General features: G+C 45.9%; 1 protein-coding gene across 1 annotated transcript in view; it reads right to left on the bottom strand.

Moving 5' to 3' along the window:
* cpne7 (copine VII) overlaps positions 1 to 22,128 on the bottom strand; it is a 31,677-nt gene extending 9,549 nt beyond the window's left edge. The window contains exons 1-10 of the mRNA XM_018752499.2: positions 21,485 to 22,128; positions 11,897 to 12,079; positions 11,601 to 11,675; positions 9,481 to 9,555; positions 5,124 to 5,207; positions 4,846 to 4,935; positions 3,929 to 4,027; positions 3,729 to 3,815; positions 3,131 to 3,190; positions 2,026 to 2,159 (exon numbers count right to left, since the gene is read on the bottom strand). Of these exons, the coding sequence (XP_018608015.1) occupies positions 2,026 to 2,159; positions 3,131 to 3,190; positions 3,729 to 3,815; positions 3,929 to 4,027; positions 4,846 to 4,935; positions 5,124 to 5,207; positions 9,481 to 9,555; positions 11,601 to 11,675; positions 11,897 to 12,079; positions 21,485 to 21,661 (1,064 nt within the window). The 5' untranslated portion in view covers positions 21,662 to 22,128. The remainder of the gene's footprint in view (positions 1 to 2,025; positions 2,160 to 3,130; positions 3,191 to 3,728; positions 3,816 to 3,928; positions 4,028 to 4,845; positions 4,936 to 5,123; positions 5,208 to 9,480; positions 9,556 to 11,600; positions 11,676 to 11,896; positions 12,080 to 21,484) is intronic.
* Between the last annotated feature and the right edge of the window lie 4,097 nt (positions 22,129 to 26,225).

Below are 26,225 nucleotides of genomic sequence, written 5' to 3'. Positions count from 1 at the left end.
CAGTACAGCATGATGTTTGCTTCCAGAATGAGCCATTAAAGTGACACACCCACATTGAAACTTCAAATACTCCGATACATTGATTTTGCTTTCTCCTTTTTGTCCAGTGTGGTAAGAATAAAAGGAAAGCATATTGTTATGTGTCATTAATTAGAACAAAATAATTTCCTGGACATTTACCGCAGAGATTTACATCCATCTTAATGAATAAATTCCTCATATGGTTTATACCAATTGGAAGAGAATCTTTTTTTAAATAAACCTCTGTAATAAGTAATTAGAATAATTACTCATTCAGTTCCTTCATGCACATCGGCCATGGGTATCCTCTTTATGATTAAGCCAGCGTTTATTAATCATGTTGAAGTCAATAGCACAGAAAATTGGCGCAAAAGTGACGGGAGAACCTATGCCAGTGAATCTGACTGATCGACAGCCCCGATGGGTCAGTCACACTTAAATCGTAAGAGGAATAACTACTCAGAATCCACACTGCTGCATAACTTTTGGGTACACTCCTGCTGTTTTGTAAAGATGCACGTCTTTTTTGAGCTGTGAGTAATGATAGGATAGTGATAGTCTATCACTTAAAATACCCGACTGGTGAGCACTGTGCTCTATGGAAAAAGGATGAACATTAGAATTTCAGACACAACTGAAATATTTGGGCAAAATAGTGAGTCAAAGTGTGGAAGCTGCAAAAGTTGGCTTGGATAAGAGATCCTGCTGAGCCACTAAATAAAGTAGCAAGTAATGAAATAACTTTAAAGATTTAACAGGCAATGGAGTGCCAAATCAGAAGAAGCAGTAAGAAGACGATCGCAGCCATAGGGTGGTATTCGCTGAACCACAGCGAAGGGTTACTCTAGCACTCCTGTTTAAATATAAAGCCCTCTGTATGTCTCTTCACTCCCAATAGCTAGCAGACCTAGAGAGGACCAAACTGGGGGCATATGCCCACAGGGAGCAGGTGCCAGGAAACACACCACGTGCCTCTGTTTGAGACTCGTATCCAATCAGCAGCTGCAGCGACAGATTCTCTGTGGGCAACATGAAGAGATGCCAACATCTCCGATCTGACCTGCACTGTGCTAACTGGAGGCTCTAATGAGTCATCGCAAATACCCCCCCAAACCCTCAGCCCCGCTGATACCTCATATCCTTCACTCACTGCAATTCGCAGCCTGAAGTCGCAGCCTTATTTTAAAAAAAGCATGGACTCCCATTAGTCATTAATTAAAATATTTTCTTTTGTTGAAAAGTACTTGCATGCTTGACCGAGATGAGAATATCAGCGTTATTTGGCACCCTTGAGGTGAGAGCGACTGTGTAGCACACCAGAGGATGACTGCACAGCACATCCAGTCAGAACCCTCTGACTCCCTGTTGGAAACCAGCCTCTAATGACATCATCATTACTATGTATGCTTTTTAATAAGCAGATAGAGGGTCAGCTGACAGTGTGCCATGGACAGGACACATTTATTGATGAACATGCACAATTAACAGAGGGAGCAACAGTCAGATTGACACAGGATACCAGAGATATGAAATGAAGGTGGCGAGAAGGTAGCAGAAGTATTTTGACAGCCATCCTTTCAGGTGCGACTGAGCAAGCAGATCCCACTTCACTGACAGTACTCGGGTGGCAACACGCCCGCCCTCCAAGCAGGGCAACATGACGCCTGGCAGATAGGCGGTCATATGACATGACGAACCTGGAGCACATGCGCATGGCATGTGTAGGCAAGGGACAGGGCAGAGGATGAGTTGCTGCCATTAACACTAAGTCACTGGACTACGTGGCTGACATGTCACCCTACACCTTATTGACAACTTTATCTGCAATTAGCACATGCTCACATACAACCTCGGCAAGTCATAACTCCTGACTCTGTCATAAAATCTCACCATCATAGGGTGTTTAGTTCAAAAGAGGGCAATATGACTGACACAGCATAGGTTGCCTACTACCCACCAGTCCTTGCAAAAAACATCAAGAAGGGAGAGATGAATGATACCCACCTGTCATAATCCTGACAGATTTCTCCTACTGCTATCAAGGCCTTCAGGTATTCGTTGGGTTGGTAGGGATTGATGTAGTGCAGGGAGCAGCTGTTTCTGGGGTCTCCGTTGGAGGCAGTGAAATCAATGGCCACCTAATCCAGAAGTAAAGTGACAAGTCACAGGGCTATCAACACCATCGCTCAGAGATACTTGGTACTAAGTGTAGTTTTCCAGCTGCCACAACTATGACAACTTAAGACAGTGATCGACTGTCGCTTGGGGGATACGTCACCCTTAGCCATACAAGAACACACTGCAGCCCAGAGTGATTTTTAGCATTATAAGAGTAGCTTCTGAGTGGATATTTTATTCCTACAGTAGGTGTGCTAGGGCAAAGAAATTCTAGATATTCACAAATTTGCTGTTATGCCACTGGTGTGGAGGGGGGGTGCGGTGGCGCAGCAGGTTTGACCGGGTCCCGCTCTCTGGCGGGTCCGGGGTTCGAGCCCCGCTTGGGGTGCCTTGTGGCAGACCGGCATCTCGTCCTGGGTGTGTCGCCTCCCCCTCCAGCCCTATGCCCTGTGTTGCCGGACTAGGCTCCGGCTCACTGTGACCCCACCTGGGACAAGCGGTTTCAGTCAGTGTGTGTGTGCGTGAGATGTGCCACTGGTGCGAGCCTGTTAATGGTAAAGGAGTAGGAGCTGAGCTAAGAGGGTAGAGCTTAAAGGCTATTAGAATTGATTTGGATTTACCACATCTAGCAAGCTCCTGAGTCTGAACACAACACAATTTATATTCTTTGATGGGAGAAAAGCCAAAGTGGCGGCTAGTAGGAAAAACCTTTCAAAGAAAAAAACTGCTCTGCCAGTGAGAATAGGAAGAATAGCAATAGGAACATCTGTCCAGAAAAAAAGAATTCATGCAGTGTAAAACCCTCCAGGAATACACATATGAGTGAAAAAAAATAAATACATACGCAGGGCAGTTTATCATTGTAAACACCCTCACGAATGCAAACAATGTTAAATCTGTGCACTATTTGTATGCAAATCCTAAACCCCTGCGGATGTTTTGCACACGAGCTACGGGACGACAAACAATGGCACAGCAGGCCTCAACTTACGGTGAAGTGTATTTGGCAACCGCCCATGATGTAGTCCAAGAAGGAGTAGACTCTGTGAAGCTCCAGGGAAGGATCACCAAAGGCAAGGAAAATGTTACAATCAGGAACAGTAGATCATCCCAGAAAGAGTTCATTTTGAAACCGAAGGGAGTTAACAGGAAGAAAAAGAGCAGAAGGAATAAGCCATTTCATGTAAATTAAACAGCTCATTAAAAGTACTGACAAGGTTGGGCCAGGAGGAGAGAGATCCCTTTTAATCACCTACAAAGACGCTCAGTGCTAAAGAAAAAAGTTGGGGGTAACACAGGGGCGAGGAGTTAGATGTTAGCGGAACAACTATGGACAGCGGTGCTGTAAATGGAGGAAAACACAGGAATCCTGCGGGTCAAATCACGCATCTATTCCATTTCTCATACAACGTCCAATCCAATAACCGCGCAGGAGCAATCCTACCCCGTTTCAGGTAATTCCATCACGTGGGGAATTCGATTTGCCCGCCCCAGCAGCGCAGATAGATGATGAAATACAACGATACAGACGTGCAGGCTACATTAACGTGGCAGCGCATCGGCTCCCAGAGCGGCGTTAGCGGGCTTACCTTGAGTTCGCTCAGGATGACCAGGCCGGAGTTCTTGTAATGCCTCTTCTTCGACTTATATTTTGGATTCACGCAGTCCCACGTGACCTAGGGTGGCGCAAAGAGAGCAAGGGGGACGTTGGGCCTTTCTGTCTCAAGAGATAACGACAAATCAGCGCTTCTTCTCGAGCTCGAAGGCGAAAGCCTCGCGCAGCACTCACCTTGTTTCCTACCGTTGCCTTCTGCATTTCTCTAAACGTGGTGTAGAACTCCCCGATGAAGTCGTGCTTCCCCCTGGAGTCGTAGTCCCACACCAGACACTAGAACATGCGAACACAACCGTTTATTTAATCATCCGTTAATCACACACACATTTTCAGAACCGCTTGTCCCATACGGGGTCGCAGGGAGCCGGAGCCTACCCGGTAACACAGGGCGGAAGGCCGGAGGGGGAGGGGACACACCCAGGACGGGACGCCAGTCCATCGCAAGGCACCCCAAGCGGGACTCGAACCCCAGACCCACCAGAAAGCAGGACCGTGGTCCAACCCACTGCACCACCGCGCCCCCCTCATCCGTTAATCAGCCGTCTTTAAAAATACCTCAGAAATTTGTGAGCTGAATGGAGAACAAATTCACTCATTCCATTGTTCCTTCATTCACCAGGCCTAGGAATTACATCACACATTCTATTCTTGGGAATCCAAGCTCTGTCACGGCCAACAGAGTTGTTATTCATACTTAGCTAGAAACACGCCAACACAGCAAGCATGACCTAAAGATGAACATGTGCAAGATCCGTTTAAGAAAAGCCCAGAGCGCAGTTGCTCACGTCTTGCTTTTTTTAGCATAATCCAGCTGCACTAATAATCGAGGTCTGGCGTCATATTTGGAAACAGGGGAGTTTTGGCTCTGGGAAGTAATTACAGGGAGAAGCAGGGCGTTGAGCGGGAGATGGGAGAGCCATCCTAACGGCCATCCCTGCGCCTGCGTGACGCAGTGCGAGGTCCTTACGGCAACCTATGGACAGCTCATTAGCTATGGATGGCTCATTAATAGGACAGTTCGTTAACCCGGAGGGAGCTTTTTAAGGAAACCCGCAAACGACTTGTTAAGGGAGCCCACAGTCCGCACTCACCTTTAGCTTCCTGTCCTCGTCACAGCTGCACAGGGAGCTCAGAGAGACCTTGAAGGACTCCCACACGGGGTTCAGGTTGTTCTTGATCACCTGGAGAAGGTGAGGAGCGTGTCAGGCGGAGAACACGTCACTGCAGGCCTTCTTCTACACTGAACATGTGTACTCAACACGAAGGTATCTTGAGAAGGCGCATCAGATGCCAGGGATGGTCCGCGGCTTCCCTCAACCATTTACAGAGCACCCTGGCCAACATTCTTGGCGTTCCAGATCATTCCTACCTCCGTCCTGTGCACCAGCTGCTCAGTGTCGTCATCGTTGATGCGGTAAATCTCCAGGAACGGATCCGATTTACTGAAGAGGTCCTGCAAAAAAGAGCCAAGAAGTCTGATGCTGTCACTGGGTTACGGAAATGCACGCTCAACACAGACAGATGTGCTGTTAGGACACCGCACTGGATTAGAACACACGGAAATGACTCATCTCCCAGCTGTGCTTATTTCATTTTGCTACATTTTTTCTTGCGAGGCTTTTGTCCATCACTGTGACAAATCAAATGCGAAAAGCAACGGAAAGTAGCTACCTGTTGCATCAGGGCAGGATTTTTGGACCTGTAATTTCATGAGCACTTAACTCCGTAGGGCAGGCGGCCCAATCAATGGGCCCGGTAGGGCATAAGGGAGACCATTAAAGCATGCTCTCTCTCTCGAGGACGTGGAAGTGGAACAAGGCATTTAATTCCCCCCGTCTCTCTTCGAATCTGTCTGTCACATCTCCACGGGGACAGAAAGAAGAGCAGGTATATTCCAACTAGTTGTCACGGCAACAACTTGCCCGTGACATCACAGCGGACCGATTTAGACGCGCAATCGTCAACACTTAATCCTCAACGGCGGAGTTGCAGCTGTGGACACTTATCGTCCATTACGGCGGCAAACTCAAAGCTTTGACTGATGTTGTAGCGTCTCTGCAAAGTTCACCGTTCCACGTTTATCTCAGCTTCCTGCCTTCACCTCCCAAAGACTTTGCGTGTGGTGGCGATCACCTTTACAGTCTGTTCAACTTGGCGCTCACATCGTAGGATTCAGCGACAACTCTGAGAAAAAAAGTCAAGAAGGGGAAGAATTGAGTCGAAGCCCTCAAGAATTACCACGAACTGTTCTCCTCTAACCCGCAGAAGTTATATGCTTACACTTAGAGCATACAGAGCTATTTAAGAGGAAGCAGAGCCAACCGCGGAGAGCTGACTGCAATGGAAGGCCTGTCAGGACTGAAATAAATTAGCAGTGACCCACAAACCTGCTTGTATAACTTCAGCCTTCCACACCGTCGGGCCTGAGATGACAGGCCGAGTACCGTGAGCTGCTTCTTCGTCTGCAGTAGGGTGTCCTCTCTCCCATCTGACAGCACACTTAATTAAAATCCCAAACGGTGTTACCGAGCTCCCGCCGAACCTCCCGGGGAAGCGCAGACGGGCGTACTTGAGTGCTGAACAGTGAAGATAACACACCCAGGCTCCTCAGGGTTGGCTCTCCCCATTCCGCAGACTCCATGACACCCTTCCAGCTGATAAATCCCATTCGCAGGCTGCTTCCCAGCCCATCGGTCGCCTTTGAAGCAGTTGGCAAACGGATATTTCCTTCCCTCACAGTGCGTTCTCCGCTAGGCTATTAATCAGGTGGCAAATTGGTTTGTTCTGTTTGTCAACACCTAGTGCTTCCTATTCCGTTTTATAGCTTGTGTAGCAGTGAGAAATGCCTGCGCCTTCCTTGGCTCCGTGCGCCGTGCTTTTTCCCTCAGCTTCAATTTTATTTCATATCCGTGCTAGATTTATCTGCGTATGTAACATTCTGATGTTCTGCCACGGATCAGATTTGGGGCTTGAAAAAGCAGGACTTTTGTTGTCGGAATGGACTTTTTACACCAACATCTGTCAGGCGTGACACGACTGAATAATGTATTGTTCATATAACCGTCTGAGGCTTCGCGCTTGTGCCGTGACAACCATTTGGCAGGAAAAAAGAATCGATCGTGCGATCAGGGGTCAAAGATTTTAAATCCCACTAGGCTGTGTTGTTCTAAATTGGCAGAAAAAAAACTCTGCTGTGGTACAGCTCACTGACAGCACAGGTGGACATGTGAAAAACGGGGCGAACCTGACCTTTGTGTGCCTGACTTTGACCGTGTTAAATGGTCATTCAGAGGCGCTCATGGTAATGTGTGACAATGCCATATCATCTCACCCAGATGACTCCGCTCCTCGTGAATGGGGAAGCAGGCTCTAGTAACGGTTTGAAGTGTTCGGACTCAGTTGGGTGGTTTGGGCACAACGTTTTGGCTCTTTCGCAACTGCACTGAGAGATGTATTTCGCCACATCTGCTCTGGCAAGTACGCAGCACAACGGCTTTGAAATGCGAGCGTGAACGGGGCGCTTTGTCGGAACTGGAACATGAAACGCTGGTCCAAGGTGAATGTGGCTTTCAAAGGAGAGCAGGCACCCGAAGCAACAACACATCTCAGGGGAGACACATTTCTAACAGCGAATAACGACTACAAAGCCGAAACAACGAAAAGCAAAAGTCCAGAGGAGCCATAATAAGTATCCTCCCTATATGAGCTGCTGTAGGTATTACTGAGTCCATTATTATTCTGTGAAAAGTATCATTGCTTTCATGCAACTGTCTAGGAGAGGAGTTGTTTATGATCGAGATAAATAACTGGATAATAAACGTATCGCTCACATAATGTGAATGTATAATGTGAACTGATGATTAATATACTAAACAGCTAACTCTTATTACTGCTATTATGGGGCTATAAAAGGAGCCCAATCGAATGAAGCAGTTTCCTGGTCTATATTCAGTTACCCAATTAATGACAGGTTCATTTGTCACACGCTTCTGCTTTCTGAGCACCTGAGATCAAGGAGGCGAGTTTGTTAACCAAATTTGCATCCAAGTTTGAGTCAACATTTGTAAAGTGATGCTGAAGATGCATTCAAGACCATTCTGAAATTTTGCAGGGAAGTAAATGTATTATTTGACCAGCACAAGAAAATGACATTTCCTCCTTACATTATATATATATAAGTAGGCCTTGTAATCTGGAGTTCACGGTCTCTATTCAGGAGCCGAGTGCTTCCTTCGAGCCAAAGGACTCCTGCGGTCAGAATGCTGTGACTCTTCACGGCTGCCCTTATATGTAGCCAGTGTTGGGGACCACAGCTTTGGCCTCCTCTCTGGACCACAGGCCCTGCAGACTGGCTGTGTGTGCTTTCTCAGGGAGAGCTTCTCTCTTACATTTACATTTATTTATTTAGCTGATGCTTTTGTCCAAAGTAACTTACAGTGTTGGGGTACTTACAATTACGTATTTACCCATTCATACAGCTGGGTAATTTTTTTTTCCACTGGAGCAATTTTAGGGTAAATACCTTACTCAAGGGTACTGCAACCAGAGGTAGGAATTGAACCCGCAACCTTTGGGTCCTCTCTTGGGAGTCTATTTGAAAGATCCCAAATTGGACAAAATCATTTACAGACAGACCAGCAGGATGAGACATGAGAAGAAGAATCTCAAGTTTCTTCACGTTTTGGTGTTTCTACAGGTTTGCCCACAATGGGTCGGTTTGTCTCTAGACAGACACTGGTTGCGACCTACAACACGATCACAGTACCAGCAGGACCTCATCATTTCCTATACAACAGCAGGAGCACCGTGCACCTCCACAAATGAAAATTCTGTAGGTTCTCAGTTTTGATTCTGATGTCTGACCTCCTTCTCTCCCTCGGAACTGCTGAAACCCTCTCAACTTTCAAAAAGAGTCTCGAAACACATTTCTTTTTGCACTCACTTCTCTCCTGCTACATAAACTTGAACTACATTGAAGTACTTTTATATTCTGGATCAATTCCATATGCAGCCACCCATGTAATGTAGTATGCCAGCAAAAACAGCACTATTGGACTGATTGGCTTTACTTCAAGAATTGCATGTCTTCATCTCTGTCTCTCCGTCTGTTGGTGAAATGCACTTTTGTTTACTCACTCATACATCGCTTTGGAGAAAAGCATCTACGAAATGCATAAATGCAAATGTGAATGTACTCTAACATGGTTCTATTACACTCCTGTGCAGGATTTCCACATACCGGCAGTCAGGATGTAAGTCCAGAGAAAGACACCACAGAGATTTACACTTTGCAGGTACACTGACACAGTGAGACAGGCATAGAGAGTCACCCCACCGTACTGTCAGCCGAGCTCACGCAGCTCACACACCCCACCTCCAGATCCCAACGAACACAGAGCCCTGCCTTCCTTTGATAAACGTACATGACAGGCCATTATCCTTCCCATGAAAGAACATTAAAGACCTCTCAAAATGGGATTCTCCATTTCACATCTGAAGCCAAACAACGGAGCGACACTCCGACTCCAAGGGGGTTTTTCTGATGAAATCTGAGTGTGACTGAAATGATGGTAACTTTCCAAAACACAGTGAAAACAAAATGATCCTACGGACACAAGATGCACGAGAGGAGCGGTACAGCAGCTGGCAGACAAAATTCCAGCATGAATAACGTTCTTTTATCAGGTGGGAGGTGGGAGGTAGGAGGCAAAAATGTAAAACCTTACCTTATCATCCAGTTTCTTGGCACAAAAGGAAAGTTCAACGTATCCATTGTTCCCTGAGATCTCCTCAGCGTGCACCTATAGGTTCAAACATACGTGTGAGCGGTTCTGCTTTCCATCACTTATAGCAGTGTTTCATCGAGAAATTAGTAATTCACTATAGGGAATAATACAAATTTTAAACTAATTTGCATTTTACTAATGAATTCAACCAACATCTACAACCACCCTACCGGGCAACACAGGGCGCAAGGCTGAAGGGAGAGAGGATACACCCTGGATGGGACGCCAGTACATCGCAAGGCACCCCAATCAGGGCTCAAACCCACTGCATTTTTATATTATTATGTATATTGATCTTCTGCCACAAAATCAGTTTCTACTTATTTAGATTAATTCATTTCACTGATGCATTTCTACTAAATGATTTACAATGTTAAGTTACTTACAATTTTTACCCATTTACAGAGAAGGTTAATTTTAGGATGAGCACCTTGATCAAAGGTACTGTGATAGTAAGTGAGATTTGACCCACCGCGCTTTGAGTCTAAAGGCAGCAGCTCTAACAACTATACTACCAGCTGTTCTTGTTCCAAGACCCCTTTAAGGACTTGAACTAGGAACTTATAGGTTACAAGGCCACACCCTGAAGCTGTGTGCCATACTATTGCCGAAATAATGAAGACTTGGATAAATAAGGAAAGGCTGGGAATATAGTTGAAATGCAAATCACTTGTAAGAATGAATCAGTTATACAGCAGAGAGAGGGGTACTGTGCATATGTGTGTGTGTGTGTGTGTGTGTGTGTGCGTGTGCACACATTGTTCAGCCAAAACCAAGCTGCAGCTTTTAAAAACTGTATCTTTGAAGTCACGTATGGATCAGCTCTCTCGACGTCAATGTGACTGCATGACGTCAGCGTAACAGAGATACTATTTTTGGCTCTTGTTTACGTACTATTTTCTTTTCCTGGCAGACTTGACATTTCTCCTTAAACGCGTACCTTCAGGATCGACACACACAAAGAATGAAAGCGCCGGTGGTGATTACAGTATTTATAATCTTGCACATTTCCTGTCCAGCGTGGAAGCAGTCGTTCCCCACTGATGCCACCCGTTGTTGCTGCAGTCTTGCTGCGGTATTAGAGGCTCCCATTGCTGTAGTAACTCATAGTAACTCGTACCGTATCAAAGTGGCTTAGCATGACTCTGGCAGGCTGCTCCTCATCAGCTGCCGCTCCCACATACAGTCTCACCCAGTCATCGCGTTTAGTCACCCACATGCAACTCATTTCATTTTTGTTTCGGTCCAAAAGAGTTTGTCAGCCCCCCAATGCAGCTGAAACCATGTTCATTGCACCACCGCCCTCAAGTCACTACCTTCTCAAAGGGATAACCATCTATTCTGAGGAAACTAGAGCCGGATCTTGATTTGTTGTTGCATGTAAAAAGTCAGTGGTCATAGACTGAATAAAGGAACTACATAGATTATGCACTAGTAGAGTAAAAATGAATCAGTGCTTTACAATAAGCACATTTATTTTGTCCTTGGGACTGAGATGACTACCTGGACAATGTGGTTCTACCACAATGTCATGTATCTGCTGCCATGACTTTGACTACATCCCTGCCTCCTTTCACCAGGTGAGATTGTCATCAGCTCCCATCATGCCACCCGCTGGGTCCTGGCCCAGTGGATACAGCGGGAGCTCAGAAATGGTAGTTAAGCGGACCGTGATTCTCAACAAGGGAGAGTGTCACACGAAGACCATCAAATTTCTGCGTGACGCAAAGACCAAAAAGGTGGTGTGTTTTCCGTCAAGCGCACTGAGCTCCGCCACTTTATCCGTGTTAAGATGCCAGAGACGCAAGCTGCTACATGAAGCCTACGTGACAGATGTTGCTACATCGTCTTTATTTGTTGCCCCTTTTCTTAACTCAGACAGAAGGTATCCTCCTGAAGTGACACAGACTTGTAAGCTAGAACAAAACGACTGGCTAGGCAACTAATATTAACACTCATTTTCCATATTTCCTCCACCTGCCTGATGTAAGCACTGTGATCTCTTTGGGCCATAGGTCTGGTCCAAAAAGACAAGCCCATCGCCAGCGTGCTGGACTTACCGTTATAGTGGACTTCCCCGCGTATTTCCCATACTTCAGGAACAGGGGCTTCACCATCTTCTTCTGGGCTACAATCTGTGGGGCGCAGGTGAGCCAGAAGAGACTCGGGTAAGAAACAACCAACACTGCCATGGCAACCAAAGACCTGCACCGGTCTGTCCTGAAAGAAGGTATTATTGCACAGGCGGTAGCACAGTGTCGCCATCAGCGACATGTTTTTGTGATGTCCAAAGCACTTAAAATAATTGAATTACTGTGCTTATGTCACACGTGACCGGTAGGTTGTGCTGACCCACCTGGCCAAGGGTGCACTCCATACCACCCAGGAAGTCATCGTCCCGGGTGCCAATGCTGTGTGTCCCGTGGATGTCGTAGACCTCGAAGCGTAGTTTCTGCACCTCCTCGAAGTAGTAATCCAGGGTGAAGACCTTGGCGAACACCGGGTGAAGATTACTCTTGATGACCTCTGTTCTGTCCAGCTGTTAAGTACAGAGAAACAGCCGATTCACAGAGATTGACTTGTGTGCAATGGCCTCAACCATCAAGGCGTTGGAATAACTAGACTTGTATTATTACTACATACTGTATATTTTAACTAACATGTTCCTTCAAGTGTCACTCGAAACACAGGGGCCTGGGACGGCTGGACCCAAGCGGAGAGTCGTTCGTCCGGAGACGAAGGATGAGGCGAGTTCTCGGTGTCGGGGACAGGCGAAGGGTCGGTCGATCGGCGGTCAGGGTCAGAGCGAAGATCCACGGACGAGGTCAGGGGACTTAGCGAAGGGTCGGTCGAACGATGAACAGGACAGGAACGAGGATCCGCGGACGTGGTCGGGAAACGAAGCGAAGAGTCATCTACTGGAGGACGTGAACGAAGAGCTAGCGATGCTTGTGAACGAAGTGTCACGGGAAAGGGCGGTTGACCCTGACGAGATTCCGCAAAGGTCTGGGAGTTGCGGAGTGTCTTTTAAAGGGTAGGTGCTGAACTGGAGTCAGGTGCTGTCGACTGAGTTGTGGGCGTGGACGTGACATCAAGCTTTCCATTATTTAGCAATTTAGAGAGCAGGGTGATTTACGGGTGAAATTTGCGGTAAGTACCTTGCTCATGGGTGCAACAGCAAGAATATGGAATCGAAGCCGACTCCTTGTATTGCAGAGCAACAGCTGTAGCCCTTAAACTGCCCGCTGCCCCGAGCATGTCTTGAAATGCATAAATACACCCCTAGCAGCTGAGAGCTGAAACTCCGTTCCACTCGCGTGATGTCGAGGAAGGTGGTGGTCAGGGATACGAAGAAGTCAAAGCAAAGCCACAGGAATCCGGATAGACATTTTCAGGATGTTTTGAATATTTACAATAACATAACATGCAACTTCTGAGTGAACCCTCTGGGCCGAGCACCCCGCGTACACCCACTTTCCACTGCTGGGTATTACCTCTAATGCGGATATTAAATCTAATGGCTATGCCGGCAAAAAGGGCCAACGGAGTTTGATTAGCTGAACAGGCAATCCGAGGCTCTTCCTGCACACGGCGATGTTTATGACTTGTTCCCTTTCATCATTGTCTTGTGCTCATAAAAGGCAAATGTTTACATCCATAATACAATTAGACCATAAAAAACGAGTTTCATTATGACACAGGGCCCAAATCGGAAATCTTCACTGGGGGCAAAAATACCCAATACAACTCATTTCAACTTTGAGATACATAAAAATAATAATAATAATAATAATAATAATAATAATAATGACCAAAAGCATATATTTCTACAAAATATCTTGTGAAAATTAATGTAATCCCAGATTACTTTAATGCTGTAATACTGTATGCTGAGAAGTAATTGACATCCATTAAATTACCAACAACAAACCCTTCTATTGGTTTAGTATAGTTAATGGATTTTAAATTGTGACAGTAATACTGAGAAGACATTATGTAAATTTCCTTTGCCATCTCTGCTGTCAATTAAATCGCAGCCCGTGTCAGGCAGCATTTTCATCTTTCCAAGCAAGGATTGGTTCAGGGTGCGACCCAAGGTGCGTTAAAGAGACAACGAGATGAAGACTCGGCAGTCTCCGAATCACAACGTTTTTTTTTCTTTTTTAATGTCACTGGTTATCTTTATCTCTTTTGTCTCATACAAAGATAAAATGCACTGGGGACACCGGAGCAATCAGTCTGTAAGAACAAGAGTGCTGAACATCTAAAACGCCAGCACAGATCCCCTTTCCGGAAGAATCGGTGGGCTTGATGAGCTTCAACAAGCCTTCACAAAGTAGTGCGTTAGCCATCGTCGGCACGTCTCCTGTTCGAACCTCTCAATGGCACGTGGGGCAGATTGTCCCGGCCTTCTGGAACACACGGTGGATGTCCATGAACCAAAGCTGGAACATGTTTCCTTAGCTACTAGAGGGCTGAACCTTCTGGGGCCACTGGTGGACTGATTCATAACAAAGGATCATTTCCCAAGAAAAGTATTAGCATAAGGACTGCTTAATTATTCATATTTTATCCGCCATCTGTCTGGACAGCTCTGTAAACACAGTTTTGTTTGTGCATGAGATGGCAGCCGTACAGGCCGAGACACATCGGCAGCGCCCAGACGGTGAGATGCTCAGACAATGTACCATAGTAAATGCTAGTTGTGTTTGGGTTAGGGCTGAATTTTACTTTTCACTCTCTGCTAATTTACAGATGGCCTCCCAAATAATTAATACGTATTCATGCAGAAAACACTTTCGTCAGCTTAGTCTTGTTTACGCACGTTTCCTTAGTTTTAGATGTTATAATAATTCTGAGTGTTACAGAGGGTTTTGTACTAAGGTGCCAAATGGCAATGTTTGTTTTAGACTATCGTTTTTTTCTGCATTCAATCTTGCCATTCTGTTTGAAAGTATCAGATATTAATAAATATTAGCAATAGTTCCCAATGAGTTTTATAAAGTATTTTGGGGGGGCACATTACAGTTGCTCCAACATGGGGGAAAAACTTTTTGCAAGGCTAGAGAGGGAGGGGACACACCCAGGATGGGACGCCAGCCCGTCACAGGGCACCCCAAGCAGGGCTCGAACCCCAGACCCACCAGAGAGCAGGACCTATTCAAACCCGCTGAGCCACTGTTGCTTTGAGTGCAACATAATAGCTGTTGTCACATTTTCTTTACTCAAATATGCATCACACCACTGATCAGATTGGAACAACGTTTTTTTTTCTTCTACGGAACTGTGGGTGATGGAGAGGCTGGTGTAGCCGGCGCCATGCTGCTGTTATCGAGTGTTTCCTCACACATCTCAAGTCAGCCAGGGAAGAGAGCCGTCTCGCAGTAACACTCTGCCTCAGCTGTGGTCATACAGGACCGACATCTAATCGCAGAAGAACCAGGTTGAAGCTCTCGCATATCTCATGAAACTCCCTCTGAACAGAGCCCAGCTCCAGGTTTAGATTAAAAATCATTACAGAAGGGATTTCTCGGAGAAAGGCAGCTACTTAATTCAATTCCACAGCACACAAGACACTCAACTAATTGCAAATTTCCCTTTGGCTCTTACTTAATAAATTTAAGTAGTTCAATGCGAGTTAAACTTACTCCTGTTGCTGTATTGATTGAGAACAAATTAACATCTAAAAGGAGGAAAATTACTGTCACAACGTTGTATTATTTTAAGGGCTTCTTGATCCTTCTGGAATTATTTTATACAGCCATAATAGCATTTTAATGTGAGCTAATGAATAACTAGTATTTTTGTTGACAGATTTGTTCTGGGTCACTTAAAATGCAAGATACACCACTGTCAACCACCTATAGTCATGCAAACATTTCCACTGCAAAGTATTGTAGCACACATTCATTTGTTTACATTTTTTATTTATTTACTTAGCAGACACTTTTCTCCAAAGCAACTTCCAATGAACTCTATGTAGTGTTATCAGCCCACACACCTCATTCACTGCAGTGACTTACACTGCTAGATACACTACTTACACAGGGTCACTCATCCATACATCAGTGGAACATACAGACACTCTCTGTGAGGAACCTGAACAGCATGTCTTTGGAGTGTGGGAGGAAACCAGAGCACCCAGAGGAAACCCACACAGACATGGGGAGAACAGGTGAACTCCACACAGACTGAGTGGGGATTGAACCCACGTCCTCTCACACCAGCCAGGTTCGGTGAGACAGCAGTGCTACTTGCTGTGCCACCCACATTCACACCCACTAAGGGAAAGTTAGAGTTTCCAGTTCATCTGAGACACATATCTTTCAACTGCATGAGGAAAACCTTGCAAAGGGGGCAAGATACAAAATCACAGAGACTAAGCCATGTTCAAACCCATGCCCGAATCTACAGTCCGAGAGATGTGAGGCACCTCTCTGCCACCACTTCATCCATGTCAAATTGGCAGTATAACATTATGGACAAGTATTTATTAAGGGGTAAGAGGGGGTGGTGGCACAGTGGATTTGACCAGGTCCTGCTGTCTGGTGAGTCTGGGGCTCAAGTCCTGCTGGGGGTGCCTTGTGATGGACTGGTGTCCCATCCTAGGTGCATCCCCGCCTCCTCCAGGCCCATGCCCTGTGTTGCTGGGTTAGGCTCCAGCTCCCTGCATGGGACGAGCAGTTTCAGACAAGGTGTGTGTGCGTATTTATTAAGTGATTGGTTAGTTGATAGATTGTTTTGCTCAACCTGAGACACCTGAAGTGAAACTGCAGCACAGTGGAACAAATGAAGATTCCGGTTCCCAAAGATACATCATGAAGAGATGCCACTGTCATTAAGTCACCAAAAGTCACAGCCCTGACAACCTCAGACCCTCATTAAAGTCACCATTAAGAGACATTTGCAGTCTGAATACGGAAGGGCTGTTCCCTCAGAATAACACCGGAATTATTCATCTCCGGCACTTGCCGTTCGCTCGATTACTTAACACTATGGACACAAGCCATTTGGAATGATAGGCAACCTAATCGACAGGCAATTAAGTCAATGTCTTTGGAACCGCATCAGGACAACTAGATCAAAAATGGGCGGAAAGAAGGATGGAAATCGTAAGAAATGAGGCAACGGCCAACAATTGAGAAAATTGCACGCTGAAAAATTAACTGGATTGTCACCCTGAGAATGGAGCAAGGAAATGTGGGGTGAAAGATATGATGAGGAAGATATAAAATGACAAAGAAGGCCCAAATTTCATCTGTCACACAAGTTATCAAGCAAAGAGTAAATAAGAGTCACCACATTCAATTGCCTTCAATTACTGCCTAACCATTCACTTGTTTTCATTTGTTAATGTGCTACAATAAGCTCCCCCGCTGTGGTCTCTAGGTACCTCGCTGTACCGTATTACAGGAATGACTGCAAATGCATTGCTTAGTCCAGCACTGAGACACAGAGCCAGATCCAAAATGAGACTGTCCAGCATTCTGAAAGGAAATGAGATCTGCAGCAATATGACTCCGATGCCAGACTCCTCCGTCCCTCACGATGAGATACGTTTTGGTACCATCTGCTGCCGCTTTGCACATATATCTTATTCAGTCTGAAATCTAGAAATCAGCGCTCCCCGGTAAATGGCTCAATATGCAAATGTCTATTTCCCTTCTGGTCAGATTCATAACAGACCCCCCGCCCCCACCTCGGCACACCGTCCACAGGCTGCCAACTGACAGCTGTCAAAATGCTTCACTGGACGGTTTTTGAGCATTCTGGTGTCACTCGAACACAGGATACCTGCACAATGGATGAGGCCCGAACGGAACACTTTTATTATCTGGTGTCCTGCCACTCCAAATCGATTCAGAACTGCAAAAGACTGAAATGCATATTTATGGCTCATATAGACTGGAACTGACTGTAGGCTGTCCGGTGCCCAAAAAAGGTTGCCATTTCAAATACATCCCCAAGAAGGAAGTCACTTACTGAAGGGAAAAGCTGTGTATGTTACTGATGTACCGCTTGTGTCCCTTAGTTTTACCACAAAATGGTTATTTAATAGGAAGCTGTCTTTCTCATCTGACGTAAGAGGTGTGAAATGATCAATTCCATATGTTGATTTAAAGGAAATTATGTGTGTAGTAGAAAAACGGAAGTAGTGCGGGTGCAAAAATAAGTGAACCCCAAGTTGCATTGGTTAAACTAAGTAGGGAAGTAGAATCAGGTGGGTAAATCATAATCATATATGCATTTATTCAGTTTTATTAACTTATTCAAGTTTGAGATTTAAATTTTATAAGTTTATTGTAATATTTTATAGAAAACTAATGACCTTCCCTACAGGGTTTACATACTTTGAAGCAGCACTGTATGTGAGCCATGGATGTTGCTTTCTGCCAAAGCCTCTTCTTAGCAAATAAACTGTGCTGTAGACTGTCAACACTCAAGCGAAGTAGAGGCACTAGAAAGTTACTCAGCTTCATTAGACTCTCGAGTCATTCGAGCTTCCCTTCTTCACCTTTGAGTGTGGTGTTAGGGTTAGCGTTTAGGTTAGGGTTTGGGTTAGGGTTAACGTTTGGGTTGTGGTTTGGGTTAGGTTTTGGCCGAAGGTTAGCATTTGAGTTTGGGTTGGGGTAAGCATTTGGGTTAGGTTTACAGTTAGGGTTTGGGTTAGTGTTTGGATTAGGGTTACGGTTAGGGTTTGGCTTAGCGTTTGGGTTAGGCTGAAGAGAGTTACGGACTTCGTTTGGGTTAGAGTTACTGTTTGGGTTACGGTTAGGATTTGGGTTAGGGTTTGCGTTAAGGGTTACAGTTAGGGTTTGGGTAAGGGTTACTGTTTGGGTTACGGTTAAGGTTACAATTTGGTTTACGGTTAGGGTTTGGGTTACGGTTAAGGTTACTATTTGGTTTACAGTTAGGGTTTGGGTTAGGGTTACTGTTTGGGTTAAGGTTAGGGTTAGGGTTACTGTTTGGGTTACAGCTTGTGTTTGGGTTAAGGTTACTGTTTCGGTTACGCCGGTTAGGGTTTGGGTTAAGGTTACTGTTTGGGTTAAGATTACTGTTTGGGTTACGGTTAAGGTTACAATTTGGTTTACGGTTAGGGTTACTGTTTGGGTTACAGCTTGTGTTTGGGTTAAGGTTACTGTTTGGGTTACGCCGGTTAGGGTTTGGGTTAAGGTTACAGTTTGGGTTACGGTTTGGGTTACGGTTACTGTTTGGGTTACAGTTAGGGTTTGCGTTACGGTTACTGTTTGGGTTACAGTTAGGGTTTGGGTTACGGTTACTGTTTGGGTTACAGTTAGGGTTTGGGTTAGGGTTTCTGTTTGGGTTACGGTTAAGGTTACAATTTGGTTTACGGTTAGGGTTTGGGTTACGGTTAAGGTTACAATTTGGTTTACGGTTAGGGTTTGGGTTAGGGTTACTGTTTGGGTTACAGCTTGTGTTTGGGTTAAGGTTACTGTTTGGGTTACGCCGGTTACTGTTTGGGTTAAGATTACTGTTTGGGTTACGGTTAAGGTTACAATTTGGTTTACAGTTAGGGTTTGGGTTACGGTTTGGGTTAAGGTTAGGGTTAGGGTTACTGTTTGGGTTACAGCTTGTGTTTGGGTTAAGGTTACTGTTTCGGTTACGCCGGTTAGGGTTTGGGTTAAGGTTACTGTTTGGGTTAAGATTACTATTTGGTTTACGGTTAGGGTTACTGTTTGGGTTACAGCTTGTGTTTGGGTTACGCCAGTTAGGGTTTGGGTTAAGGTTACTGTTTGGGTTACGGTTACGGTTACCGTTTGGTTTACGGTTAGGGTTTGGGCTAGCCCAACCCTAACCCTAACCCTCGGGTTATGTGCACCGCAGAAACTGGCCCCCTGCAGTGGTACCCATCGCCAATCAGCCCCCAATCAATTAGCAGAGCCCGGAGCACTATTGTCTCCGACACACGTAACAAGCTCTAAAATATGCTAATGATATTCCGAGTTGCCTTTCACTCTTTCCACACACCGTGCTTTATATAACCCCGGAGCTCTTGGGGGAATATGGAGCAAAGGCGCAAGAATGAACATTCCTGAGAGCTTCTCCTCCTCCTCCTCGGAACGTCACCGGTGTTTATTTAACTTCGCAAATATTTCCTCAGTGAACGTGCGACGTGAAGCGCAGTTCGAGTCCCTCGTGTCCCCTGCCCGCAGTGTAAAACAAACACTCGGGTGTCTGTCTCGCGACGGGGTGGGGCCACACGTCACGTAATACAACCTGCATTCATTTACAGGGAATAAAAACATCCCTCTTATTAGCTCTCCGTCGATTGTTCATAACTCGGAAATGCCTCGGTGTGATATTTCATAGTCTCTCTGTCTGTTCTGCCTTCACTGCTTGAAGCAGTCTGTGGGAAAATGTCAACTGTGCAGCGATATTATTCGCCTGTGGAGATTTTAAAGTTGATACGAAGCTGGAAGATTTCATTATTCTTGGACCAGACTTTGTTGCACAGTTGTTATCTCTTTGTGAGGCGCCGTAGTCCTTTCTTTCACAGTTTCCTCCTCTTAGCCTCAGTAAAGGCACCTGTCGCGCGCCGTCGTAGCTCGCAGCGCAGAACAAGCAGAATGCTAACATATTCCATACTAATATGCCGTATTCCATAATATGGATCTCCTTGCAACAAATTCCGGCGCATGCGCACACAAGAACCTCTAAATGAGCTCGTGTTTTAATGCAGTCACATATTTAAATTGTTGTTTTTTTTTTTAATGTCAGACACTCCTCAGGCATGTGCTTTGGCACATTCTAGAAGCTGGTAACTGGTCAGGTGGAGACGTTTGTTTACAAGCAGGAAAAATCATGAGAGTTATAAAAAAGTTGGCTCAGATAACTCGGGTCAGCCGTCAGGTTCGGCTTTGATTTCCGGGTACACCACAAGTTATAAATATTCTCTGTAACAAAATGGATGGCAAGCCAGGCAGCACTCCCACCGAGGACGTGCAATTTGCGACCCATTTTGGGGTATCGCTATTTTTGGACAGATTAAAAACAGAGAATATATCCCACTTGTCCGCACCGCCGCTGAAGGCGAGTGTGTTTTGGCGCGCGCGCTGCTGACAGGAAGTGAGGATGCCCGCGCTTCACAGCCACGCGCACTCATCGGCATGCTCCATCCCATAATAAGCATGCGCACCTGTACAAATGTATATCATCTCTGTTTCCACGGAGACCGCCTCAGGGTGGGAGACAAGCGCTCCAGTGCCGGAGTGCTGTTGTTCCCACACAGCAGGAGCAACTCAACGGCAAAATGAGACAAAAGTCGGTTCAAAAGGATTTTTTCGTTGTTTTTTTTTTTTTTTTTTTTTTTTGCTCCATCCTTCAATACTTCGTAGGGCACATGAGCGATTCAAAAGCACGAAAGCAGAGCGCTGCGAGCTCTCAGGTGCGACGGAATAATTTCCCGCGAAACGCGCGCGCTGTGTGTCAAGTGAGGGTAGGTGCGCAGCGCGGTGCAGGAAGGTCTTCGGAGTAGCGCCTCGAACATCTCCTCTAAACTAGAGAGCTGGGCGCAGTTTCCCCAGAACAAGAACCCGCTGCACCACCGTGCCTCAACTGCTGCTCAACTCCTCACCTCCAGCAGCTGCTGGAACAAGAGAGACAGGGTTCCGGTTGTGTTCAGCCTCAGCCCCCTGATGCATTGCTGCATCCTTTCTGTGGAATAAACAGCCCATCCTCCCCTTTTCTAGCCGAGATTCTCCAAGAGGACAGGCGGCTGGTTACAAGCATATTCAAATTTAAAAAGTAAAAAGACATGCAGTCCGCAGCAATCCCTTTCTCAGCCGAAATGAAACCGTCATTTCCAAATGCATACTGCCATGCACTGGGAAAGTCTGCCAGTGGAAACTGCGGTAAAGGGAGTCACCCACCCCCCACTGTGGGAGGTTAAGGGTCCTCGATGGGGGCAGCAGCTGGGACTCACCTCTGTCCACTGGCCCTGGGACTGTACCATGAGGATCACGCAGGGGTCTGACTTGTTCAGCGTGTCTCGGTCCAACAGCGCCTTGCAGGACACCCGCAGCTCCACCTTGGACACGCAGGCGGCAGGCACGGAGGTGAGGGCGGCGGCGGGCAGCGTGGGGTCCTGGGCCTCGTCCATCCTGGCCGGGGACGCGCAGGTCGCGGGTAGAGAGGGCTGAGTGCTGGCAACTGGAGCAGCGGGGCCTGTTCTTCCAGGGCGGGTGAGTCAGCCTTAGCACTGGGAGCACGGGGCCCTCGGGGGACTCGCGCAGGACAGGCCCTGGGACTCGACGAGTGGAGGGAGGACCTGGGGACCGCCTGCCGCCTTTTCAGCTCCTGAATCGATGAGCCACAAACAGCAGCATGTATCGCCTCCCTTTCCTAACAAACAAGGGGGCGGATCTCTGTGCCAGATCTCTGTGTCTGATTAGAGTGATGGAACCATGTGAAGGAGGCAGACGTGAAATTATTCAAACCTCCGTTCCTAACCTAAAGTAAAAAATACTCCTTCTTGAGTGTGGGGGTTCCAGTCTTCAGGAAGCTGTTCCTCATAAACAGGGAAGAAATGTCTCCACAATAAGATATGTCTGGCAAATGGACTCTTCCTCAGAAATCCTCCTGCACAATGGAACCTAAAAACACGTAGGCTGGAAAATACGAAGGAAAAAAAAAAACACATCAGCGTATCGACTATCCAAATAAGAATATGTGCGGCGAAAAAATGGAATTTGAATAACTGATTAATCTGCAACTAAAACCTTGCAAATTTTGTTCTTGTATCGTTGTGCTGCATGAACTGGAATTAACACTATTTGAATGTAGCTGATGCTTTTCTCCAAAATGACTTGCGGTGTTAGATTCACTCTATGACTTGCCCTCATAACAACAGGGAGTTTTTTACTGCGGCAACTCAGGGTAAGTACCTTGATCAAGCACCTTTTGTTTCCAAGGTGATGACTTTAACCATTACGCCACCTGCTGTTCCTTATAGCTGCTGTTTTTAACGAATCTAAATCTGCATGTGAAGGGACTGAAATGAAGAACATTTCACGTTGTTCCAGAAGCCTAGATGACTGTACAGTTGTTTTCATCATGTTCTCCCTGCATTGCACCTGACCACAGAAGCAAATCCCTCTGCACTGGTTGCTGTTGTCCAGATGAACCACTAATGGCACTTTCCCCCCCTCATCAATAGAAAGCTTTCCTGTTAGCAAAATTTTCAGCTTTTTTTCCCTCCACAATTGTATTATTCTGCCTTTAAGGCTGACATACCTGCATAGTGTCATACAAAGGAACTTGTACTTTGTATTCAAATGAAATTATGATCGTCTCACTGAGCGGACAGCTCATTAGTCCTCCTTATGCAAATCGCCAGGTTATTGAAGCCAAACAGAAGAAGCTCCAAGTCAAGTGCTTTATTTCACCAGATTCTAAATTTTGAGAATCATGCACTAAGTGGGATTTCCTAAAACACAGGTTTCCAATCCTTCACACCATCCACTATTAGGATTCTCCGATCCTGATCCTTTTTCCAGCAATTCAAGGTGTATTTTTGCTCAGTGCATCTGTTTCTGTGAGGGTGCAGCAGGGCATAGATGGCACTGTGGTCCCTCTGAAAACCCCTCCAGTGCTGGATTTGAATCCGTTGTCAAGGATATATTGGTGCTGCTTCCAGATTTATCATACATATATTCTGAATTATGTCCCTCTATGTGTCTCCACCACTTTCACAAGGACCCAGTAAAAAGGAGACGTTTCTTTCTCAAATATTATCCACATTAGAGTAATTTACCAACATAATTCATGGTATTGCTTATGCTTGTCAGGGATTCTACTGTATTTATTGGGGGAAATATAAAGGTTAACCCATAGGGCACTGTTACAGCACCATGGAGAGCTCCTCTCTTCAACCTTGATCTGAAACTGTCACGTCTGATCAGGAAAGAACCCCATGAGAGGCTCTGGAATTGGGCTGGAAAGCAGCTTCAGCTCTTTGATTGGCTCAGTTTTAATTAAAAATCTTAGGGAAAAGTGTGCAGTGTTTTCTGATCTTGTCTGAGAGGCGTGTGTAACAAGTGGATGAGGGCTTTATTGACCATACACTGCTTTTGGGCGAAATATTTCATATGTCATATGTGAAGGATTTCATATATCTCTTAAAAACTCGGGGGCAACTGCACCACTAAAAAACCTGCAAAAAAAAAACCCAGTAAAACATACAAACGTAGCAATAAATACACGACAAGGCTGGAAGTTGACTCATTAGTACTCACTAGTAAATCTTATACATTAATACACATCAAAAGTAAAAATATGCAGGAAGATATTAAATGAAAAGAAATTCACATCCGTTCATATTCATATTTGACCAAAGGAGATTAACACTCAAAGTTAACGTTAAAAAAAAAAAAAAAAAATCGAGCCCAAACTTTGATTTTTTTCAAAGATCTCATCCTGCTGCGCAGCACGGATCATGTCTATCTGAGATATGAAAACACATCAGATAAAGGACTACATTTACTCCGGCTCATTTAAGTGTTACTACATCACATTTCTTCAGGGGGAAACTCACCGGTCCATGATGGACACTTCGGGAGGGTTGTGGAAAAAAATGACTCGACATTATTCCAGAAACGCACCAGCATATACTAGTGATTCATGAGCGCATACAGTATATTAATTGTTGAATATGAGACGCATAGTTCAGCCTTACATGTACACTGACATACACTGAATTTTCCCCCCTTTCTTTCTCCATTCAGCTCCTAAAAGCCATAAATGCCCTCTGAACACATAATCCCATCATCACCCCGTTTGCTTATATATCATAAATACAGAGATGGGGAAATAAAAGAGAAGTGGGGGGAAACTTGCGAGCTTTTCAGTTCTAAAGCAACTTGGAGCGTCTTCAATGAATCACATTGCTACATGAATGTGGGACACAGTGAAATGCACTCATTTGTCGGGGTGATGATGCCGACGGCAATGGAAATGTAAAGTGAGAGCCCTGGAGATGAGATGCGCGAACAAGACGCACACATGATGATGTGGGAGAAGAGGCACCGAACGCAGCCGCACTTTGCCACACGTTCCGTCTGAGCGCGAAAAGGCGTCGGCAAAAAAAGCTCCAAGTGTTGCCGTCCGCACCAACACAAGTGTATGGAGATGATCGTCCCAGGAGAGCAGAAGCACTCTTACCTGTTGTGTCCTCCTCAACTTGAGCTTCTTTGTTCAGGTCTTTCCTCCATCGGAGAGGCGAGTTCCGCGAAAGTGCTGCTGACGGCGGCGGGATGCTGGAGACGCGCGGCGGCGGCCGCTAAGGAAACGCGCGCGGTGCTCGCAGTGCCGCCAGTGGCCGCTAGAGGGCGACTCCACAGGCCGCGGCGCTTCCTCTGTTGGGCGCGTTCCTGTGTGTGTGTGTGTGTGTGTGTGTGTGTGTGTGTGTGTGTGTGTGTGTGTGTGTCCAATAACCCTTCTTCATCGCTGTATGAAAATGCACAGACACTTCTGGGTACCAGTCATAATATGGTGACAATAACTACATTTAAAACATGTGCGCTTTCAATGGGCTGCTCTGTGCGTTTATTCAGACTTAGTTCAGAGTGTTTCCCACCGGGTGTGGTGGCGCAGTGGGTTGGACCGGGTCCTGCTCTCCACTGGGTCTGGGGTTCAAGTCCTGCTTGGGGTGCCTTGTGATGGACTGGCGTCCCGTCCTGGGTGTGTCCTCTGGCCTTACGCCCTGTGTTGCCGGGTAGGCTCCGGTTCCCCGTGATCCCGTATGGGACAAGCAGTTCAGAAAGTGTGTGTGTGTTTCCTACTGTTCTAGGTCCTAGTATGTAGTGATTTTTCTTACAAAACAATCCTGTTAACAGGCTGTATATCCCATATAGTGAGCACAGACTTGCCAAGTCTTTTTTAGTGCATGTTCTTAACTTACTGCCATCATTTCAGACTTTTTGACATAACAGATTAAATAATTTTTGCAGTTTTGTGACCGACGTACTAGCAGACGTGAAACTCTCATCCCTCTCGGATTCTGTGATCCTGTGCTGCTGTGGAAACTCACATGTTCAGGTGCTGCTTTTCACACTTCTTTATAACATGTCAGCAAACAGCGTTCAGTTTAATCTAACGGATCTGTGCAGATTCAGTTATAACTGTGTTTTACTTATTTTACACCCTGAGTACTTCCTAACGTGCTGTTTCCAATATTTCTGAAACCCTTCGCATCTTAGCAATGAAAACCCAACATTTTACATAAGAAGCATTTCAATCCCCCAGTATCACAAACACATAGGTCCAACACTTTTGTAACAGTCATGCGGGTTGATGTACGACAGTCAAAGTGATGCGATCAATAAAGCTCTTTTTATTTTGGTTATTCATTTAGCTGACATTTTTCTCCAGGCAGCATAAAAATTTAATGTCACTACAAGCAAACTGGAAACCCGGGTGTGGATCCAATCGCGGGATCATTTGTTGTGATGGTTCTTGGGACAAGGTAGTACTTGTAGTCAGGGACAGTCGTGGTAAATCCGAGGCGCAGATGTAGTAAGTGGGGAGAATCCGAGGATGTGGTTAATGAGGACATCGCGAGGGTCGATGCCGTAGTAGACAGGAAAAGGGACAGGAGACGGGCGAGGGAACTAGGGCAGTAGACAGGGGAGAGCAGATAGGGTGCTCTGGACAAGAGGTGATCATAG

Source organism: Scleropages formosus, chromosome 11, assembly GCF_900964775.1.
Source record: "Scleropages formosus chromosome 11, fSclFor1.1, whole genome shotgun sequence".
NCBI lineage: Eukaryota > Metazoa > Chordata > Actinopteri > Osteoglossiformes > Osteoglossidae > Scleropages > Scleropages formosus.
Note: the sequence above shows the minus strand (reverse complement) of the source record. Positions and strands in the feature narration are given on the sequence as shown.